Raw genomic sequence first — 17,214 nt, forward strand, 5'->3', positions numbered from 1 at the left:
CAAAGAGGAATTACATTATTTTGGTTTACAAATTCATTAAAAATTAAAAGCTAAAATGTCTTGAGTCAATAAGTATTCAACCACTGTCATGCCCTGACCATAGAGAGCCCTCGGGGTTCTCTATGGTGCTTTATTCGTCATATTTCTATGTTGGTGTGTTAGTGTGTTTCCCAATTGGAGGCAGCTGATGTTCGTTGTCTCTAATTGGGGACCATACTTAAGTTGTCCTTGGTTCCCACCTGTTTGTGGGATATTGTTTCAGTTAGTGCCTATGTGTGCGGTGTACTTCACGTTCGTTGGATGTTTTGTTGTTTTTGTTGTTGCACTGTGAATTAAAATTATGTGGAACTCAGCTCACACTGCGCCTTGGTTCGCTCTGTACGACGAACGTGACATAATATCCCACCAAAAGAAGACCAAGCAGCGTGTTCATGAGGTAAAGGAGTTTTGGACATGGGAGGAGATCATGAGTGGATGCGAGACCCTTGTGGCCGTGGCCACAGAAACCCCAAGGTTTTTGTTGGGGGGGAGGCACATGGAGATGTCGGCTGAGCAGCGGAGAGTGCAAGAGCCCGAATGGCAGGGGGTGGAGGAATTCAATGAGGGATACCAGAGAGAGGTGGAGGCGAGGAGTAGGCTGCAGCGCAGGCGTCCTGAAGAGTGTATCATCAGTCCAGTGCCATCTGTGCCGGTTCCACGCACCAGGCAACCAGTGCGCCTCCCCAGCCCGGTCTGTCCTGTGCCAGTTCCTCGCACTCGCCATGAAGAGACTGTCTTCAGTCCGCTGCCACAGAAACCCCAAGATTCTTTTGGGAGGGGGCACATGGAGCTGGCGGCTGAGCAGAGGGAAGAGCCAGAGACCGTCAGGGAGGCGATGGAGAAGTTGGGAAAGAGAGTGAGGAGAGAGATGTTGGTCAATTGTGTTCTGCTCAACATTCGACCTGAAGAGCCTGTCAGCAGTCTGGTGAAGTCTGCGCCGGCTCCACGCACCAGGCCTCCAGTGCGCCTCTCCAGTCCGGTACGTCCTGTGCCAGCTCCCCGCACCCTCCCTGAAGTGCATGTCAACAGTCCGGTTCCACCTGTGCCGGCACCACGCACTCGACCTGAGGACCGTGTCATCAGTCCAGTGCAACCTGCGCCGATGCCCAGTCCAGGCACGGTGTCCAGTCCCGCTCCCTGGCAGGAACCTCCCTCTGCGCCGGTGCCCAGTCCAGGCACGGTGTCCAGTCCCGCTCCCTGGCAGGAACCTCCCTCTGCGCCGGTGCCCAGTCCAGGCACGGCATCCAGTTCCGCTCCTAGGCCGGAGCCTTCCTATACGCCAATGCCCAGTCCAGGCACAGCGTTCAGCCCGGCGCCATGGCCGGAAACGGGGTCTGAGCGACGACCCACAGCAGAGTAGCCACCGACACTAGTCACCCCCCCTACCCTCCCTATTTGGTTTCAGGTTTTGCGGCCGGAGTCCACAACTTTGGGGGGAGGGGGGGGGGTACTGTCACGCCCTGTCCATAGAGAGCCCTCGGGGTTCTCTATGGTGCTTTAGGTCAGGGCGTGACTCGGGGGTTCTATTCGTCATATTTCTATGTTGGTGTGTTAGTGTGGTTCCCAATTGGAAGCAGCTGATGTTCGTTGTCTCTAATTGGGGGCCATACTTAAGTTGTCCTTGGTTCCCACCTGTTTGTGGGATATTGTTTCAGTTAGTGCCTATGTGCGCGCTGTACTTCACGTTCGGTGGATTTTTTGTTGTTGCACAGTGAATTAAAATGATGTGGAACTCAACTCACGCTGCGCCTTGGTCCGCTCTGTACCACGAACGTGACAACCACTATGTTATAGCAAGCCTAAATAAGTTCAGGAGTAAGAATGTTCTTAACAACTTATATCCCTTTGAGCATTGTGAAGATATTCATTAAACTTTGGATTATATATCAATACATCCAGTCACTACAAAGATACAGGCGTCCTTCCCAACTCAGATGCTGGAGAGGAAGGAAACTGCTCAGGGTTTTCACCATGAGGCCAATGGTGACTTTAAAACAGTTACAGAGTTTAATGGCTGTGATAAAAACTGAGGATGGATCAACAACATTGTAGTTACTCAACAATACTAACCTAAATGACCGAGTGAAAAAAAGGAACCCTGTACAGAATGCACATATTCCAAAACATGCATCCTGTTTGCAATAAGGTACTAAAGTAAAACTGCAATACATTTGGCAAAGACATTAACTTCATGTCCTGAATACAAAGCGTTATGTTGGGGGAAAATCCAACACAACACATCACTGAGACCACTCTTCATATTTCCAGCATGGTGGTGGAAGCGTCATGTTATGATTATGCTTGTCATTGTCAAAGACTAGGGAGTTTTTTAGGATGAAAAGAAACGGAATAGAGCTAAGCACAAGCAAAATCCTAAAGGAAAACCTGCTTCAATCTGCTTTCCAACAGAATCTGGGAGGCAAATTCGCCTTTCAGAAGAACAATAACATAAAACACAAAGGCCAATTATACGCTGGAGTTTCTTACCAAGACGACATTGAATGTTCCTGAGTGGCCTAGTTACAGTTTTTACTTAAAACAGCTTGAAAATCTATGGCAAGAATTTGTTCTTAACTGACTTGCTTAGTTAAATAAAGGTACAAAATATGCAACTTTAGTTGTGGTACAAACATTTGGCTATACTTTCACATGATGCAACTCTAATGATGATTTGAAAAAAAATGCTTGAAGGGCATGAGCTCTGCTTTGTTTTTCGCGCAGGCTGCACACACTTCATCAGCCCCTTATTCACAATTTCACAAAGACTTGATAATGCTTCGAAGTCTATGTCTTTTACGGACAGTGGCAGTTGTGCCCTTAGGCTGAATATAATAATTATAATTCCCTTCCCTCCTAGCTGCATGCTCCAAAGCACCTCTCACTTACATGGTTCTCAAAGATACCTCAATTCTCATTAGCCAATCCCTGTCATGTGAAAGGGTCTTTCTCACAGGCTACAAGTGAACACAACTGCGCGTGTCAATATCCAATTCCAAGGTGCATATGGAAGATGTTGGAAGAACTAAATATAGTAGGCCTAGCCTATAGAAAGCTGATGGGATCCTCCTCTTTTTAATAGAGGCCATCACTCTGTTTTCTCAAGCAATTGCATAGCTTATAGGACAATACAACAACCCAAGATTCCACGTTCCAAACACTGAACACAACAACCCGAGACTCCACCTACCACACCTACCAAACCCTCAATACAACAACCCAAGACTCCACCTAGCCAACCCTCATTCAAAACACAACAGAGGCAGTAAAGTGTTAGTCTTTGTAACATGTGTACATATGTGAATTACACGGGAAACTGCTGAGTGTTAAAAACCCATCACAGTTGCAGTTCTTGACAGACTCAAACCGGTGCGCCTGGCACCCACTACCATACACCGTTCAAAGGCACTTAAATATTTTGTCTCGCTCATTCACCCTCTAAATGGCTCACATACACAATTGAGTGCATGAAAAATGACAGGAGCTCTGTCATATTTCATCACGAGACAACAGAGGGTTCGTTTGAACTTTCCACCATACCATTGGTTCCATTGGCAAAAACCCTGCCCACCCGGTGCACCGAGGGAGCGTCTCTGCCTCCCGCCAGTTGGTACTGCACAAGTACATTGAAGAAGACGGTGGGAGGCCTAGGGGCAACACGGTGTATAACTGACAGGTATGCTGACAGGTGTATAACATAGAGCACACAGCCATGCAATCTCCATAGACAAACTTTGGTAGTAGAATGGCCTTACTGAAGAGCTCAGTGACTTTCAACGTGGCACCGTCAGAGGATGCCACCTTTCCAACAAGTCAGTTCATCAAATTTCTGCCCTGCTAGAGCTGCCCCGGTCAACTCTAAGTGCTGTTATTGTGAAGTGGAAACGCCTAGGAGTAACAATGGCTCAGCCGCTAAGTGGTAGATCACACAAGCTCACAGAACAGATGCTGAAGTGCATAGTGTGTAAAAATTGTCTGTCCTTGGCTGCAACCCTCACTACCGAGTTCCAAGCTGCCTCTTTAAGCAATATCAGCACAATAACTGTTCATCGGGAGCTTCTTGAAATGGGTTTCCATGGCTGAGCAGCCGCACACCAGCCTAAGATCCCCATGCGCAATTCTAATTATTGGCTGGAGTGGTGTAAAGCTCGCCGTCATTGGACTCTAGAGCAGTAGAAACACGTTCTCTGGAGTGATGAATCACGCTTCACCATCTGGTTGTTCGACGGACCAATCTGGGTTTGATAGATGCCATGAGAATGCTACCTGTCCCAATGCATAGTGCCAACTGTTTGGTGGAGGAGGAAAAATGGTCTGGGGCTGTTTTTCATGGTTCGGGCTGGGCCCCTTACTTCCAGTAAAGGGAAATCTTACAGCATACAATGACATTCTAGACGATTCTGTGCTTCCAACTTTGTGGCAACAGTTTGGGGAAAGCCCTTTCCTGTTTCAGCATGACAATGCCCGCGTGCACAAAGCGAGCTCCATACAGAAATGGTTTGTCAAGATTGGTGTGAAAGAACATGATTGGCCTGCACAGAGCCCTGACCTCAACCCTATTGAACACCTTTGGGATAAATTGGAAGGCCGACTGCGAGCCAGGCCTAATCGTCCAATATCAGAGCCTGACCCCCACAGCAATGTTCCAACATCTAGTGGAAAGCCTCCCCAGAAGAGTGGAGGCTGTTACAGCAGCAAAGGGGGGACCAACTCCATATTAATGGCCATGATTGTGGCATATGCGACGAGCAGATGTCCACATACTTTAGATCATGTAGTGTGCTTTTTTGCAAAGGCAATTAGTAGAGTATTCTGGAGATTGTTGAATTGAGTTGTAACATTTACTCAAATGTAATACTTTTGCATTCTCTCCCATTCACAGATTGTCCTCCCCACAAGTGATGTCATCGGAGGTATGTTTTCTTTTCACCAATGATGCAGAATATTGTTAAATGTTGTAGTACATTTTCTCTTAGGTGTTCATTCAAACACTGAAAAATAGTGATACTCTAAAGGTATGTTATAAAACTCTTCAGCTGATTAAAGACAAGTGTCCCAAATTGGGGTTCTAAACTGGGTTCTTATTTCAGTTTTTAATCTATTAAATCTTCCAATGAGCGATATTATGCTGCCCTCCAGTGCATGGTAACACCCCAAAATGTCCGCTGTCCATGTTTAATTTTCAGTGAGGGAGTTCGATGTTGCTAGCTGTATTTGAGCCTGTTCTGTGCCAATTAAGCCACACAAATATGGACCAGTCCACTGTACAGCTATGCAACTTTCTGTGGATATAAGGGTTAATTAGTCAGTTCTTCATGGCCCTCTCTACACTTTTTATCTGGCACAGCCCCCGAAATGTAGCCAGAGGAGAAAGCGGGTAAACCTTATTGTAAAAGTGGCTTCTGTGTTACTCATTGGAATACAAACTATTCCCCATTACATGATTAAGATGACATATTTGAGTCTATAAGAGTAGAACGAAAACAGATGTTCAATTACACCCACCTGGTCCAGAGTTGCTGCTATAGCCCCGTAGTTCCATTAATCACCTTGTTTAGAGTGGCTGCTATAGCCCTGTAGTTCCATTAATCACCTGGTTTAGAGTGGCTGCTATAGCCCTGTAGTTCCATTAATCAATCACCTGGTTTAGAGTGGCTGCTATAGCCCTGTAGTTCCATTAATCACCTGGTCTAGAGTGGCTGCTATAGCCCTGTAGTTCCATTAATCACCTGCTCTAGAGTGGCTGCTATAGCCCCGTAGTTCCATTAATCACCTGGTTTAGAGTGGCTGCTATAGCCCCGTAGTTCCATTAATCACCTGGTTTAGAGTGGCTGCTATAGCCCTGTAGTTCCATTAATCACCTGCTCTAGAGTGGCTGCTATAGCCCCGTAGTTCCATTAATCACCTGGTCTAGAGTGGCTGCTATAGCCCTGTAGTTCCATTAATCACCTGGTCTAGAGTGGCTGCTATAGCCCTGTAGTTCCATTAATCACCTGCTCTAGAGTGGCTGCTATAGCCCCGTAGTTCCATTAATCACCTGGTTTAGAGTGGCTGCTATAGCCCCGTAGTTCCATTAATCACCTGGTTTAGAGTGGCTGCTATAGCCCTGTAGTTCCATTAATCACCTGGTCTAGAGTGGCTGCTATAGCCCTGTAGTTCCATTAATCACCTGGTCTAGAGTGGCTGCTATAGGCCCTATAGTTCCATTAATCACCTGGTCTAGAGTGGCTGCTATAGCCCCGTAGTTCCATTAATCACCTGGTTTAGAGTGGCTGCTATAGCCCTGTAGTTCCATTAATCACCTGGTCTAGAGTGGCTGCTATAGCCCTGTAGTTCCATTAATCACCTGGTCTAGAGTGGCTGCTATAGCCCTGTAGTTCCATTAATCACCTGGTTTAGAGTGGCTGCTATAGCCCTGTAGTTCCATTAATCACCTGGTCTAGAGTGGCTGCTATAGCCCTGTAGTTCCATTAATCACCTGGTCTAGAGTGGCTGCTATAGCCCTGTAGTTCCATTAATCACCAGGTTTAGAGTGGCTGCTATAGCCCTGTAGTTCCATTAATCACCTGGTCTAGAGTGGCTGCTATAGCCCTGTAGTTCCATTAATCACCTGGTCTAGAGTGGCTGCTATAGCCCTGTAGTTCCATTAATCACCTGGTTTAGAGTGGCTGCTATAGCCCTGTAGTTCCATTAATCACGTGCTCTAGAGTGGCTGCTATAGCCCTGTAGTTCCATTAATCACCTGGTCTAGAGTGGCTGCTATAGCCCCGTAGAATTAATAATCACCTGGTCTAGAGTGGCTGCTATAGCCCCGTAGAATTAATAATCACCTGGTCTAGAGTGGCTGCTATAGCCCCGTAGTTCCATTAATCACCTGGTTTAGAGTGGCTGCTATAGCCCTGTAGTTCCATTAATCACCTGGTTTAGAGTGGCTGCTATAGCCCTGTAGTTCCATTAATCACCTGGTTTAGAGTGGCTGCTATAGCCCTGTAGTTCCATTAATCACCTGGTTTAGAGTGGCTGCTATAGCCCTGTAGTTCCATTAATCACCTGGTCTAGAGTGGCTGCTATAGCCCTGTAGTTCCATTAATCACCTGGTTTAGAGTGGCTGCTATAGCCCTGTAGTTCCATGAATCACCTGCTCTAGAGTGGCTGCTATAGCCCTGTAGTTCCATTAATCACCTGGTTTAGAGTGGCTGCTATAGCCCTGTAGTTCCATTAATCACCTGGTTTAGAGTGGCTGCTATAGCCCTGTAGTTCCATTAATCACCTGGTCTAGAGTGGCTGCTATAGCCCTGTAGTTCCATTAATCACCTGGTTTAGAGTGGCTGCTATAGCCCTGTAGTTCCATGAATCACCTGGTCTAGAGTGGCTGCTATAGCCCTGTAGTTCCATTAATCACCTGGTTTAGAGTGGCTGCTATAGCCCTGTAGTTCCATTAATCACCTGCTCTAGAGTGGCTGCTATAGCCCTGTAGTTCCATTAATCACCTGGTTTAGAGTGGCTGCTATAGCCCCGTAGTTCCATTAATCACCTGGTTTAGAGTGGCTGCTATAGCCCTGTAGTTCCATGAATCACCTGCTCTAGAGTGGCTGCTATAGCCCTGTAGTTCCATTAATCACCTGGTTTAGAGTGGCTGCTATAGCCCTGTAGTTCCATGAATCACCTGCTCTAGAGTGGCTGCTATAGCCCTGTAGTTCCATTAATCACCTGGTTTAGAATGACCTTTGCGTGGTGTTTCTTGGTGATGAATTCCATCTAACTACTGTTTTCACAATAATACCAATAATCTCAGTTGTTGCAGAACATATCAAAAACGTTTTTGTGGGAACTTCAATCAAGGTAAGAGTGATGAAGGACATCAATGTCAATGGTTGGAATTCCACTTTAATATCTTGTAGTTTGGTGGACATTTTTCAACCACTATGTAGCTGTGTTGAAATGATTTAGATTAATAATAAACTACATTCATCAATCTGACTCCAATATTATGTGAAAGCTATAGGTGTTACACAATTGTTAAGAGGCAAAGGAACAAAAGAGATAATATCTTGCATTCGATGTCCTAGCAATAAATAATTAACCTTAGCTCAGATTTGAGTTGAGTTTGTCTTTGTATATATGAAAATATGAAAATATGAAAATAAAAAAAGATTCCATCTAAAATAGTTGTTAAGTATGCGCAGTAATTTCTGATCTGTAATTAACTATCAATAATACCTACTAAATTATAGGCATACAGTCAATCAAATAATTACTCTGTAAAAACGAGGAATGCATTTACTAAATTCAACTAATAGAATTTATTAGTCTCAAAGGAATTGACACTCCAACAATTAGGGTGTATATGAAATACATGATACATTACAGAATAACACAGAGTATATCATCACCAACAGGCTAAGACTTAAGGTGGTGACACGTCTTCAGTTCTCTAAGAGAAAAAACTAGGTGTGTCTGATACACACAGGAGCTTGGTAGCAAGTTCTCAAAGTAGGAACAAATTCACTGCCCTTTTAACCAAATGCAAGCGGAACGCCCCCACAACCGGAATTCATTCATTCATTTCTTAGTACTTTTTGCTAGTAAAAACAAAAGACAGAAAAACACACCCAGATTCTAATCTAATCACTCAATAGTAATGTTTTGACCAGACAACAGCCTGATAACTAGTCAACCCAACATACCATTTCAATCCAGTCACTTTAAAACTACATCAAACAGAAAACATACAATACAATAAGACCTATCCAAATGTGCAGCTCTTGACAAAAATCAAACATGACAATTGAATTCACATAGTAACATTAATTTGGTCAATTAAAGTTTTTCGCCTGGCGTCAGTGACCCCAGGACTTCTGTGAGAACATCTCATCCTCGAGATTTGCACGGTGACAGTGTGACTCTCTCCTGTGAGATGCACATATACAGCCGTCCATCCGGACAGCGCCATATTGAGTGAACACACCAAGCTGGCGTCAGCAAGTCACATCATTATCACTGGCCTTCATCGTCGTTCACATTTGTTGACCCTATTTTCCACCACAATCTCTCAATGTCATGGGGCTTTAAAGTAAGGTTCAGACTTGAATATACAGAGCATTCGGAAAGTATTCAGACCCCTTGACATTTTCCACATTTTGATATGTCACAGCCTTATTCTAAAATGTATATATTTTTGAATTACTCTCATCAACCACACACAATACCCCATAATGACAAAGCAAAAACATTTTTGAAAATGCATTAAAATGTAAAAACGTAAATATCACATTTACATAAGTATTCAGACCCTTTACTCAGTACTTTGTTGAAACACCTTTGGCAGAGATTACAGCATCAAGTCTTCTTGGGTTTGAGACTACAAGGTTGACACACCTGTATTTGGGGAGTTTCTCCCATTCTTCTCTGCAGATCCTCTCATGCTGTGTCAGGTTGGATGGGAAGCGTCGCTGGACAGCTGTTTTCAGGTCTCTACAGAGATGTTCTATCGGGTTCAAGTCCAGGCTCTGGCTGGGCCACTCAATGACATTCTGAGACTTGTCACAAAACCACTCCTGAGGAGTGAGGAGTGAGGAGGAGTGAGGACTGAGGAGTGGCTTCCGTCTGGCCACTCTGCCATAAAGGCCTGACTGGTGGAGCGCTACAGAGATGGTTGTCCTTCTGGAAGGCTCTCCCATCTCCACAAAGGAACTCTGACCATCGGGTTCTTGGTCACCTCTCTGACCAAGGCCCTTATCCCCCCGATTGCTCAGTTTGGCCGGGCAGCCAGCTCTAGGAAGAGTCTTGGTGGATCAAAACTTCTTCCATTTAATAATGATGGAGGCCACTGTGTTCTTGGGGACCTTTAATGCTGCAGACATTTTTTGGTACCCTTCCCCAGATCTGTGCCTCGAAACAATCCTGTCTCGGAGCTCTACGGACAATTCCTTTGAACTCATTGCTTAGTCAAGTACTATTTGAGAAGGTCCAGTCCCACAAATTTCATAGGTGGCAATTATATACATTTTATAATAATTTATTTTGCAGTTTAAATGTTAATTTCCTGAAATCTACACATTTTTCCATGTCTTATGTGTGGCCGAAGCGTGACGAGAGTGTAACTGTGTTTCCATGGAGACCCAGGTGTTCCTCCAGGACAAAGGATTCTACTCTACCTGGCTCAGGGACACTGAAGAGCCCTCATTCCAAACCTCAAACCCTGAGTCGAGGGGCTCAGTGAATGTGGTCTGGAATGTGTGCAGGTGGGTCATTGTGCCAGAGTAGACCATGTAGAAGGACAGAGTGCCGGCCGGCCAGTCAAGAAACACTCCTACTCTGGGGAATGGAGGGGAGGAGGACAGGTCTCTCTGGGGTTGAGGAGGGTTGACGGGCAGAGCAGGTATATGTGTCACTTCCCTATTGTGGCAGGCAGTGTAACGATCTCCAGAGTACTCCAGACACCAGGACTTGTCATTGACTCTAAGCCCACAGGCAAAACTTCTTCCTTTTCTGCTGATGCTTTTATATGTTACCGATATCACAACCCTCCCACTGCACTCTACCTCCCAGTAACAGCGCCCAGTCAGACCCTCTCTACACAACACCTGGGTATAGTGATCAAATCTCTCTGGATGATCAGGATACGGCTGCTCCTCTTTAACCCTCTCCACCCTTCTGTTCCCCTCAGACAGAGAGAGGTTTCTGTGTGCTGTGTTTGGGTCCAGTGTGAGATCACAGGCATCTGCAGACAAGAGGAGAGGTTAGAGGAGAGGGAATGGGCTGGATCAGAACTTTGTGTTTGTGTGTGTGTATGTGTATGTGCCTGGCTGTGTGTGTTTGTGTGTGTGTATGTGTATGTGCCTGGCTGTGTGTGTTTGTGTGTGTGTATGTGTATGTGCCTGGCTGTGTGCGTTTGTGTGTGTGTATGTGTGTGTGCCTGGCTGTGTGTGTGTATGTGTGTGTGCCTGGCTGTCTGGCTGTGTGTGTTTGTGTGTGTCTATCTGTAGATGTATATATGTGCGTGCGTGCGCGGAACAGGACAGCGAAACAAACTGTTTGTATGACATCATGACCTGTATCTCTGTTAGTCATCCTCGTTCATGTGTGTGTGTGTGAGAAACCTACATTTTTTCATCAGCTGTGGTTTAACCCAGAACTCTTCATTATGGTCCACACTGTGGGAGAGACAGAGGAACAGACAGAGTGAGTGACACACAGACTGTATGAAGTGTAGTCTAGTCCAGCCTGTATGAAGTGTAGTCCAGCCTGTATGATGTGTAGTCTAGTCCAGCCTGTATGAAGTCTAGTCCAGCCTGTATGAAGTGTAGTCTAGTCCAGCCTGTATGAAGTCTAGTCCAGCCTGTATGAAGTCTAGTCCAGCCTGTATGAAGTCTAGTCTAGTCCAGCCTGTATGAAGTCTAGTCTAGTCCAGCCTGTATAAAGTCTAGTCTAGTCCAGCCTGTATGAAGTGTAGTCTAGTCCAGCCTGTATGAAGTGTAGTCTAGTCCAGCCTGTATGAAGTGTAGTCTAGTCCAGCCTGTATGAAGTGTAGTCTAGTCCAGCCTGTATGAAATCAGAACCTGACTGTTCTCAGACCAACAAGACAATCATTTACAACATCAGTTACAAAACTGTTTGGAATTCTGTTTCTGGTCAGGTTCAAATAGGATAGACTACAAAAATAAAAACAAGAGTTTTACAGTAACTGTACTAACTTGAGTTTCTCCAGTCTACAATGTGGATCCTCCAGTCTAGCAGAGAGCAGCTTCACTCCAGAGTCTCCTGCGTGATTGGAGCTCAGGTCCAGTTCTCTCAGGTGGTAGGGGTTTGACCCCAGAGCTGAAGCCAGAGAAGCACAGCCTCCATGTGTGACATGACAGCCAGACAGCCTGCAGAGAGAAGCCACCATGTTTTTACATGCAAACTGCTGCCCCCTAGTGGTGAGGCCCTAAATCAAATAAATTGTTATTGGTCATATACACATGGTTAGAAGATGTTATTGTGAGTGTAGCGAAATGCTTCTGGAACGGTTGCCTAGTCAACTTACCCCTATACATACAGTATTACATTGTCATTGATTACTACATTGTTGGGTTTTGAGTTTGCAAGAAAGGCATTTCACTGTACTTGTTCATGTGACATTAAAACTTGAAACTTGATGTCTGCTTTTCTTTTCGGCGATGTGTGTTTACCAGGGCCCTACTAATAATCGACATAAGGGGCCACTTAGGGCCCCGTGGACAGAACTCAGTTGGGTTGTCAACTTGAGAGTAAGAACAGTAGAATACACAAGATGGAATTTCTAAACGTGGCTGTACATCAGCAGTTTTCCTCTTGTTATGTCAGTAAATGTCAATCATTCAATTAGCCCATGACAGCTAACATTTTTTAGATTGCTAGGTAAGTTAGTCTATCCAGCTATCTAAACCTTTAAATATATTGATTTAACCTAGATAATTAATGTGATCAAAAATAACATGTTGTATTACAGTAAACAAAGTAGGCCTCAAAATGTGAGAACAAACAATTTGTCACACCTCAGTATCTCTAGTTGACAGTGTGGATCCTTCAGTCCATCAGAGAGCTGCTTCACCCCTGAATCCTGCAGGTCATTGTGACTCAGGTCCAGTTCTCTCAAGGGTGAATTTGCTGATCTTAGTGCAACGGCCACTGTTTCACAAGTCTCATTTGTGAGTCTACAGCCAGCAAGTCTGTAAAATTGTGAAACAACAAAATAAACATTTCATCCTGAATAGAATGCCCTCTAGAACTGATGCCTGCTTTCCTTTTCAAAGATGTGCTTTAAAGTGCTGAGAATATTTACTGTATGGCTTTAGGCAACGTGAAAGAATGTAAGTTTGTTATCTGTTCTTATTGCTGTTATTTTGTAACCTTTATTTAACTAGGCAAGTCAGTTAAGAACTAATTCTTATTTTCAATGACAGCCCAGGAACAGGCAGGTTAACTGCCATGTTCAGGGGCAGAATGACAGATTTTTACCTTGCCAACTCTGGGATTAGATCCAGCAACCTTCCGGTTACTAGTCTAACGCTCTAACCACTAGGCTACGCTGCCGCCCCATTCTTGAGTATAGCTGGTGTTGCCTAGTTTCTCCAACTTACTACTGTTGTGTTATTACTAAATATTTTCTGCAACAGCTAGTCAGTATTTCCAATTATCTGTTTGTTTTCCTTTGTTCTTGCTGTTCTACTGTGTGATACCATTCCCCATTCACTACTTAAATACAGTCACTCTGTAATAACCTGCCTTATTCATGTTTATTGTATTGATCCATGTTTCTAGTCCGTTTTAGATCATTCCCATCATGTCAATAAAGTCCTCTGTTTGGAACATTCTGGGAGGTTGCCTTGTCTCTCTAATAGGAGGTTGGTGTCAGTAGGCAGCAGAGCCACAGGCTTAATCTGGAAGTCCTACATCACAGTGATCAATCTTTTCACAGGTGCAAATATAACAGTGTGCAGGCATCTCTGGCATTCCTGAAGAGTACTAGAATACTGAACTTAGTTTCAAATGTGCAGTGTGGATTCCCCAGTCACGCAGAGAGCAGCTTCACTCCTGAATCCTGCAGGTCATTGTGACTCATGTCCAGCTCTCTCAGGGGAGAGGAGTTTGAGCTGAAGGCTGAGGCCAACGCTTCACAAGAACTCTCAGTGAAATAACATTTTGATTTAGAATAAAAAAAGTAATGACATTACAAAAAAAATGTAAAACTAGATTTGCAAAGTAACTGTACTAACTTGAGTTTCTCCAGTCTACAGTGTGGATCCTCCAGTCTAGCAGAGAGCAGCTTCACTCCAGAGTCTCCTGCGTGATTGGAGCTCAGGTCCAGTTCTCTCAGGTGGTAGGGGTTTGACCCCAGAGCTGAAGCCAGAGAAGCACAGCCTCCATGTGTGACATGACAGCCAGACAGCCTGCAGAGAGAAGCCACCATGTTTTTACATGCAAACTGCTGCCCCCTAGTGGTGAGGCCCTAAATCAAATAAATTGTTATTGGTCATATACACATGGTTAGAAGATGTTATTGTGAGTGTAGCGAAATGCTTCTGGAACGGTTGCCTAGTCAACTTACCCCTATACATACAGTATTACATTGTCATTGATTACTACATTGTTGGGTTTTGAGTTTGCAAGAAAGGCATTTCACTGTACTTGTTCATGTGACATTAAAACTTGAAACTTGATGTCTGCTTTTCTTTTCGGCGATGTGTGTTTACCAGGGCCCTACTAATAATCGACATAAGGGGCCACTTAGGGCCCCGTGGACAGAACTCAGTTGGGTCGTCAACTTGAGAGTAAGAACAGTAGAATACACAAGATGGAATTTCTAAACGTGGCTGTACATCAGCAGTTTTTCTCTTGTTATGTCAGTAAATGTCAATCATTCAATTAGCCCATGACAGTTAACATTTTTTAGATTGCTAGGTAAGTTAGTCTATCCAGCTATCTAAACCTTTAAATATATTGATTTAACCTAAATAATTAATGTGATCAAAAATAACATGTTGTATGACAGTAAACAAAGTAGGCCTCAAAATGTGAGAACAAACAATTTGTCACACCTCAGTATCTCTAGTTGACAGTGTGGATCCTTCAGTCCATCAGAGAGCTGCTTCACTCCTGAATCCTGCAGGTCATTGTGACTCAGGTCCAGTTCTCTCAAGGGTGAATTTGCTGATCTTAGTGCAACGGCCACTGTTTCACAAGTCTCATTTGTGAGTCTACAGCCAGCAAGTCTGTAAAATTGTGAAACAACAAAATAAACATTTCATCCTGAATAGAGTAAAACATTCAAAATATTCTATTTCACAGTCACACCATTCAAAATAAATAAACCACCATGAAAAAACACTAACGTCAACAATAGAATTAATCTAACAAATAAATATGTACAGATCCATTTGAATCCCAAGGCTAAAGTCCAATGTCACATTCGATTATAATACTCACAAAGCCTTTCTGCAGCATGTCACAGCTGGGACCAGTCTCCTACGCTTCTCCCATGATGCTTTATATTTCTTCAGGTCAAACACATCTACTTCCTCCCCTGACTTTAGAAGCACAGAGGCCAATGCTGAGCAGTGATCTGGTGTGAGTTCAACTGAACTTTTCTTCATAGCCTTATGTGAGAGGTATGCTTGAATGTCTTTATTCAATGACCTGTCTCCCATTTCAATCAAACAGTGAAACAGGTTAATGCATCTTTCAGGAGAGATGTCCTGTGTTGCCATGTACTTGAGGTATTTCCTTATTTCCTCTACACTTTTGGAAGTTTCTTCAGCATCCTTCGACCTTGTCAATAGGCCTTCCAGAAGCTGTTGATTGGATTCCAATAAGAAGCCATGAAGGAAGCGGACGAAGAGGTCCAGATGTCCATTCTCACTTTTTGACGCTTTATTCACCACTCTTTCTAGGAAAGTATGCACTTTAGGCTGACCTCTGAACTTGACATCGATGAAAGACTCCAGATCCTTCATTTCATTGCTTATGAAACAATGAAACACAAAAAGAGATGCAAAAAACTCCTGGATGGTTAGGTGGACAAAATAGTACACCAGTTTCCCGTAAAACACATCCTCTTTTTTAAAGATTTCTGTGAACATTGCAGAGTATAGAGATCCTTCCCGTTCCTCATCAGTGATGCCACAGTCTGCCAGGTCGTTTTCATAAAACATTTGAGACTCCCCCAGATGATTAAAGGCCAGGCGTCCGAGTTTTAAAATTAACAATCTGTTTTGTTTCAAGACCTTCTGAGGATTTGTGTGATTTGTCTGGCCCTTCAAGTCAGTCAAGGTGACTAAGAAGTGTGTGTACATGGCAGTCAGAGTTTTAGGGACTCCACGGATGTTTTTGCTGAGCATCTTTCCAAGAATCATGGCAGCAATCCAACAGAAGATGGGGATTTGGCACATGAGGTGGAGACTCCTTGACATCTTTACATGTGAGATGATTCTTGTGGCCAGCTTCTCATCCTCGACTTTCTTCTTAAAGTACTCTTCTTTCTGTTCATCAGTGAAACCTCGTACTACTGTCACCTGGTCGATGTACTCCCAGGGGATCTGATTGGCTGCTGCTGGTCTGGAGGTTATCCAGAGGAGAGCTTCAGGAAGCAGCTTTCTCTTGATAATGTTTGTTAACAACACATTCACTGTTTGTTCATCTGTTATTTTAAACAAAGTCTCGTTATTCTTGAAATCCAATTTAAATCTGCTTTCATCAAGACCATCAAAGATTATCATTACTTTATAGGTAGGACTATCATATAGCGGGTCATCAAGTTCTTTGAGACCAGGATGGAAGCTACTCAGAAGACTGTGAACACTGTGAGGTCTTCGGATCAAATTCAGCTCCCTGAAAGGAAGGACAAAGATTAAATCTATATGCTGATTGGCTTTTCCTTCTGCCCAGTCGAGGATGAACTTCTGCACAGAGAATGTTTTTCCAATGCCAGCGATGCCCTTCATCAACACAGTTCTGATGGATCTCTTCTCTCCTTTCTCTTTTCCAAGTAAGGGTTTGAAGATGTCATTGCAGTTGATTTTGTCTGCTTTTAGCTGGGATGTATCCTCAAGTTGCGACACTTCATGTTCACTATTGAGTCTTTCACTCTCTCCAGTTATGATGTAGAGCTCTGTGTAGATCTTGTTGAAGACTTCTGAGTCTCTTTCTTTTCCAATACCCTCAGAAACTCCGAAAGAGAGGGAAACGAGGCGGTCTTCTGGTCAGACTCCGGAGACGGGCACAGCGCGCACCACTCCCTAGCATTCTTCTTGCCAATGTCCAGTCTCTTGACAACAAGGTTGATGAAATCCGAGCAAGGGTAGCATTCCAGAGGGACATCAGAGACTGTAACGTTCTTTGCTTCACGGAAACGTGGCTTACTGGAGAGACGCAATCCGAAGCGGTGCAGCCAACAGGTTTCTCCACGCATCGCGCAGACAGGAAAAAACATCTTTCTGGTAAAAAGAGGGGCGGGGGCGTATGCCTTATGACTAACGTGACATGGTGCGATGAAAGAAACATACAGGAACTCAAATCCTTCTGTTCACCTGATTTAGAATTCCTCACAATCAAATGTAGACCGCATTATCTACCAAGAGAATTCTCTTCGATTATAATCACAGCCGTATATATCCCCCCCCAAGCAGACACATCGATGGCTCTGAACGAACTTTATTT

General features: G+C 44.2%; 1 protein-coding gene across 2 annotated transcripts; it reads right to left on the minus strand.

Moving 5' to 3' along the window:
• Nucleotides 1-8,320: 8,320 nt before the first annotated feature.
• On the minus strand, nt 8,321-16,744 carry LOC149978708 (NLR family CARD domain-containing protein 3-like). 2 transcript variants are annotated; one of them, XM_090195218.1, is made up of 7 exons: nt 14,986-16,744; nt 14,598-14,771; nt 13,776-13,949; nt 12,555-12,728; nt 11,733-11,906; nt 11,143-11,192; nt 8,321-10,759 (listed from the first exon to the last, which is right to left on the minus strand). In XM_090195218.1, exons 1-7 carry the CDS (start codon nt 16,497-16,499, stop codon nt 10,185-10,187), a joined length of 2,835 nt encoding a protein of 944 aa, XP_090051344.1. In that variant the 5' UTR covers nt 16,500-16,744; the 3' UTR covers nt 8,321-10,184. The 2 variants fall into 2 exon arrangements, with proteins under 2 accessions (XP_090051344.1, XP_090051345.1); XM_090195219.1 differs by lacking the exons at nt 11,733-11,906; nt 12,555-12,728.
• Nucleotides 16,745-17,214: the final 470 nt, after the last annotated feature.

The sequence above is a fragment of the Oncorhynchus mykiss genome, chromosome 13 (assembly GCF_057628025.1).
Source record: "Oncorhynchus mykiss isolate SJ-2025 chromosome 13, ASM5762802v1, whole genome shotgun sequence".
NCBI lineage: Eukaryota > Metazoa > Chordata > Actinopteri > Salmoniformes > Salmonidae > Oncorhynchus > Oncorhynchus mykiss.

What these genes read in the sequence shown, in the direction of transcription:
- LOC149978708 (XM_090195218.1), bottom strand. Translation starts at nt 16,499, where the DNA reads ATGAAGGGCATCGCTGGCATTGGAAAAACATTCTCTGTGCAGAAGTTC. An exon ending in TGTAGACTGGAGAAACTCAA is followed by an intron (nt 11,193 to 11,732) that starts GTTAGTACAGTT and finishes TCTCTCCCACAG; the next exon opens with TGTGGACCATAATGAAGAGT. An exon ending in ACCACAGCTGATGAAAAAAT is followed by an intron (nt 10,760 to 11,142) that starts GTAGGTTTCTCA and finishes TCTTGTCTGCAG; the next exon opens with ATGCCTGTGATCTCACACTG.